At 45.5% G+C, this 5,119-nt stretch overlaps 2 protein-coding genes across 2 annotated transcripts in view; both read left to right on the top strand.

Moving 5' to 3' along the window:
* Positions 1-2,391: 2,391 nt before the first annotated feature.
* Positions 2,392-4,120, top strand: Pmar_PMAR004734 (hypothetical protein; the record flags this gene model as incomplete). The annotated part of the gene is made up of 6 exons (XM_002785040.1): positions 2,392-2,506; positions 2,557-2,659; positions 3,161-3,271; positions 3,584-3,662; positions 3,773-3,918; positions 3,973-4,120. 6 exons carry the CDS (start codon positions 2,392-2,394, stop codon positions 4,118-4,120), a joined length of 702 nt encoding a protein of 233 aa, XP_002785086.1.
* Positions 4,121-4,552: 432 nt separating this feature from the next.
* The window catches only part of Pmar_PMAR004733 (major latex allergen Hev b, putative), a gene marked incomplete at both ends in the record, with an annotated part of 1,354 nt that continues 787 nt past the window's right edge, over positions 4,553-5,119 (top strand). Inside the window, 4 exons of the mRNA XM_002785039.1 lie at positions 4,553-4,621; positions 4,665-4,781; positions 4,828-4,893; positions 5,011-5,067. Coding sequence (XP_002785085.1) covers positions 4,553-4,621; positions 4,665-4,781; positions 4,828-4,893; positions 5,011-5,067 — 309 coding nt within the window. The remainder of the gene's footprint in view (positions 4,622-4,664; positions 4,782-4,827; positions 4,894-5,010; positions 5,068-5,119) is intronic.

The raw sequence follows: 5,119 nt of genomic DNA, 5'->3' as shown, positions 1-5,119 counted from the left end.
GTTACAAGTCACTATTTGAGACATTTGTGAACAGGTGTGGTATCACCAAGTCTGGTAGATGTTCAAAGTGCACGTACCGTAGTGATGGTGGATCGGCTTGCTGTTGTGTTGTTGCAAAAATTATAGAAGTTTACATAGGAATACGAGTAGAAGTGTAGTCGTGGCGTCCTGATTTTTGGGCGCGCGCTTTTTCGTGTTTGTGATAATCTTGCGCTCTTGTATCACTTTACTTTTTTTCGTGCGTATACCACCAACAACTGATTTTGTTTCCATCCTGCCGAATAGTGGTTGTGGTATTGACCATGGTTTGATCCGTATAGTTTGAGTATTCATACGTCTAGTAGAGCTCGGGAGTAGTGGGGTTCCTAGGAGACGGCTGAGGCTGGGAGTGACTACTTTCGGAAGAGGCGATACCATCGGTCGTCTCCTATGCTCAGGGGGTCCTCATGTAGTTAGTGTTTCTGTGATTGAAGTGCTCGAGGAACTCACTTGGTAGGGCTAAAGCGGCGAATTTCGAATGTGACGTTGGAGTTTCGCATACAAGGCGTGAAAGGGGGGGGCTAAGAAGAGTTCCGAAAGTTGGAGGAAAATCTTCGCTGTGCGAAGATATGTCGGAGAGTACTAAAGTAACCCCTCGGGAGACGTGTGGCCTGACGTCGACTGGGAACACAGTGGGTAAAGCTGAGTACTCTACTGAGGTGAGATGCTTAGATAGGTGGTGGGAGTTCGCGTGGTATGCAGTTTAGTTATGCGGGAGACGGCAGTATTGGAGTAGGAATATATGTTCGCTTTCTTCAGCTGAGCTCAGGAGTTTCCTATACAGTGTTGGAGTAGGAATATATGTAATCGCTTTCCTCAGCTGCTGAGCTCAGGAGTTTCCTATACAGTGTTGGAGTAGGAATATATGTAATCGCTTTCCTCAGCTGCTGAGCTCAGGAGTTTCCTATACAGTGTTGGAGTAGGAGTATATGTTCGCTTTCCTCAGCTGAGCTCGGGAGTTTCCTATACAGTGCTGGAGTAGGAGTATATGTTCGCTTTCCTCAGCTGAGCTCAGGAGTTCTCATACAGTGCTGGAGTAGGAGTATATGTTCGCTTTCCTCAGCTGAGCTCAGGAGTTTCCTATACAGTGCTGGGGTAGGAGTATATGTTCGCTTTCCTCAGCTGAGCTCGGGAGTTTCCTATACAGTGCTGGAGTAGGAGTATATGTTCGCTTTCCTCAGCTGAGCTCAGAAGAGTTTCCTATACAGTGCTGGAGTAGGAGTATATGTTCGCTTTCCTCACCTGAGCTCAGAAGAGTTTCCTATACAGTGTTGGAGTAGGAATATATGTAATCGCTTTCCTCAGCTGAGCTCAGGAGTTTCCTATACAGTGTTGCAGTAGGAATATATGTAATCGCTTTCCTCAGCTGAGCTCAGGAGTTTCCTATACAGTGTTGGAGTAGGAATATATGTAATCGCTTTCCTCAGCTGAGCTCAGGAGTTTCCTATACAGTGTTGGAGTAGGAATAGAGGTTCGTTTTCTTCAGCTGAGCTCAGGAGTTTCCTCCTGAGCTACTACCACATACGAATTCGGGTAGAAGTGTAGAGAAACCAATACGAATTTCTCGAAATTTCCGCGCAATTTCCATATTGTCATCAACACACGTAGTGGTGCTCGACCTCCCACTGACACTTGTCGGTATTAAAATAGTTAGGACATCTCAGCTGAGGAATTCGATCGTTATCTTTCATCGTTATATATGAGGTTATAAGATTGACCACTTTCCTTGTAACGCAAGTAGAGGACTTTTGTGGGCTTGCAGAAAATCTTTTTAGCAAAATCACTGCATCACTATGCATATCGTATATAACGCGCTCGCCCGAACGATATAGGAAATGATAGTGATTAATTAGTACGGGATCTAACAGCTGTAAGATCTCATTATAGTATTGGGGATGGCTATTGGAAACGCTATCTTACTTTGGCGGAGCGAAGCAATTAACGGAGTATCACCCGTTTTACGTGAAGTGGCATAATACTAGGCGAAAAACGCAAAATTAGCAGTAGTCGTGAAATGTATTTTTCACTGGTGTTTTTCACATCACTAGAGTGAAACTCCAACATCATTACTCTTTCCCTTGGGTGGTAACTCACAGCTGATCAGCCGACACGCTCTTAAACCTTCCGTGGCTTTCATAGTATAGTTGGGACGAAAGGTGTTATGGTGTTGCGGGAAGGTCTTCGGACAACCGACTCACCTGCGATAGGTCGTGGGTTCAATTCTATGCGATAGTATTGTTCGGTAAAAGATCCCTTCATAAAGGATACAGTTTTATGCATTCGTATTGATTCGTGTTCGGGGGGAAATCTTGCAATCTTGCAATTTCTCAACGCTCAGTTTTTCATTTGTTCATGCGAATAGCCCTAGTATGCTTCTTCTCTAACGCTATAGTTTTGGTTTTACTTCTGCTGGTGGCCATAGCTACTGCGGGGAAAACTGCACATAAGAAGAGGGATCCGGATGTTGGTAGGAGGTCCCGGGTTCAATTCCCAGCAACTACATCTTATCCGACTCAGATAATATGGAGGAGTCTACTGCATTAACGGTGAATGATGATGACGATGATGATGGGAAGGGCCCGTGGAGTCGGCTGGAAGCTCAATACCATCTCTTCGTGAAGTAGGATAGGATTCGTGCATAGCGGGTCAGATTCGGGTGGAGTACTCTTGTGCAGAGTTGGAGTAGGAATATATGTTCGCTTCCCTGAGCTGAGCTCAGGAGTTTCCTCAGTGGTTATAGAAGTTTACACACGACTTGGGATAGAAATGTACGGAAACCAACAAGAATTTTCCAAAATTTCCTGGGAATTTCCATATTGTTACCAACACATGTAGTTGATAATACGACTATGAACTATCGAACGCTTCTAAAACGAATTTGTCAATCGATTCACATTGTTATCATGCTCTGACTTTCGAACTCTTAAAAATTGAAGTCGTTGAAAATTTTACTTTGTATAACGGTTTGATTTTTACTGTAGGTCTCGGTTCAGATCACCATGTGCATATTTTCTCACACTGCTGTTCTCGTATTAAGTTGTTATTGTTAGTATCTTCTTCCCACTGTACTGAGCCTCCTCGTAGACTTCTCAGTGCGAGCAGCGTAAGTATCCCTCTTTAGATTGCTCGATATTGCTATACCCGTGATGGCTATGGTATTTGGGGTTTGCTTTTTCATTGAGATGAACGTCCTTATCGATGCTAAGGACCATGGATCGATGGCTGATGTGGCGTAGGTTGGGAGAAGAGGAGGATGAACAAATCCTTTTGTGGTGACACCGCATAAATTCGAGTCACCGCATCGATCCACTCGTGTTTGTATGAAGAGGTTGGCTTGGGGTGGGAATTTACATAGTTCTACCTCTCGTCCTTGTGAGAACTCGACGAGTTATAACGTCGGCGATCGTTATGATCGCATGCATCACGCTTGATACTGAAGCAGTTGATATAGAATGTGATCTATTTTGGTGGGGGAGTTATGGTTGTCTACTTACATTCGAGAGGTCCCTGGTTCGAATCTACCTCGGTGTGTTGACATATCCAGTTACGTTCCCGTATCCTCCATTGGGAACATCCTCCTTGCGGAGAAGGCAGCCGAAGCAGCCTGGGTACCACCCAAGACTGTGAGTGTGGAAGTGGATCTTCCGCTCAAACATGTGACTTTCCCCCCACACCTTGTGAGTGCGGTAGTTGTGAAACTGGAGAAGAAAAATCGCTTCGCTCCGCTGTTTAGGTTTCTCGTGAAACCGCAGCAGCGCAAACGCTGATTGTTGCTCCGGGTCATAAGGAGAGAGTTGCGTTGGCCATGCCTACGGTTACGGGTGGCAAGATTCAACTCATTGTCAACCACTCCGCACTAGCAAATGTTATCAAGAACAAGTAATGAAGATGCTGTGTGGAGAAAGCGCGCGCCCATGTGATCGATTTTGGTAGGTATAGCAAGAAGGAGGCTGATATCACTCTGGATCTTGGAACGTTGTTATCGTTGAATACGTCTGGTGCGTTGATTGGGGAAGGCGGAGCGAAGCGAACAGAATGGCCTTTGGGTCGAAAGGTGTTCAAGATGATCTTGGGCGGCTAGTTCTCACTAAGTTGCTGAAACGTATTATTACTGTGATAGTTTGGAGAAGAGTGGTATCATTGGAAAGGCTCTGGTGTTGGGTTACTGGGCTAGGGGGTAGGTTAGGGTGAAGCAGGAACTTATTTGTGTGTGTTTCGAACGTAGTTTTTTGAAGGTCATTTTTTGAGACGGTCAGTGAAAATTTGAGAAAAGTCGTTTGTTACTACTGTAGAGAAGAGGTAAGATTCTGTTTAGATAGAGAATGAAGCGATTAGGAACAGGGTTCTTGTAAAGAGGTCGTTGATCATAGTTGAATTGATAATAATTTCACTGGATCTACATATTATACGTGATATATGAAAACAGAAAGTGCTTTTTGGGGAGATGCTTGTATACGCATGGGGAATTTGCCAAGAAGTTCCCTTGTACGTTTTCCCTCACTTTTCTCGAACGATGGGTTGCGGTGCTTCCTCTGCTGCTACTGGTACTACTGATGAGGCTGTGAAGACCGTCCATGCTGAAGTAGGTCATGTGAATGTTCCTAATGTGATGTTCATGTCTTCAGGAGCCCAAGGCTGCCGAGTGTGCAGCAGGTGAGTGCGTTGAGGAAATGCAAGAGAGCAAGATTGTTGTAGATAAGCCTGCTGGAGATAGTGGTGAAGATAAGAAGCCAGAAGAGAGTGTAAGCAGTGGAATCGGCATTCTAGTGTGCCGAGTGTGATGTTTAGCCGGCCGAAGATGAGGAAGGCCCTAAGGACCCGGCTCCATCTGAAGAGGAAGCTCCGGCTGATACTGTAGGTTCTGGGGAGTTGGACCGGTGGGAATTTTGTATGGGACGTTTTTCCCCGTGAATAATCGTTCATTGATACGAGTGATTGTATGAAGCGAGGAGCACAGTCGTGCATGCTCAGAAGGCGGCGGCTGAGGAGGGCGCCAAGGAGGAAGCTCCTGCGGCCGAGGCGGAGAAGGTGAGGCCTCGTTGAATCTAACATCTGTTACGCGTGGAGTGGTATCAAAAAT

Source organism: Perkinsus marinus (assembly GCF_000006405.1).
Source record: "Perkinsus marinus ATCC 50983 genomic scaffold scf_1104296934246, whole genome shotgun sequence".
NCBI classification, from domain to species: Eukaryota; Perkinsozoa; order Perkinsida; family Perkinsidae; genus Perkinsus; species Perkinsus marinus.
This window is presented reverse-complemented; position numbering and strand designations above follow the sequence as displayed.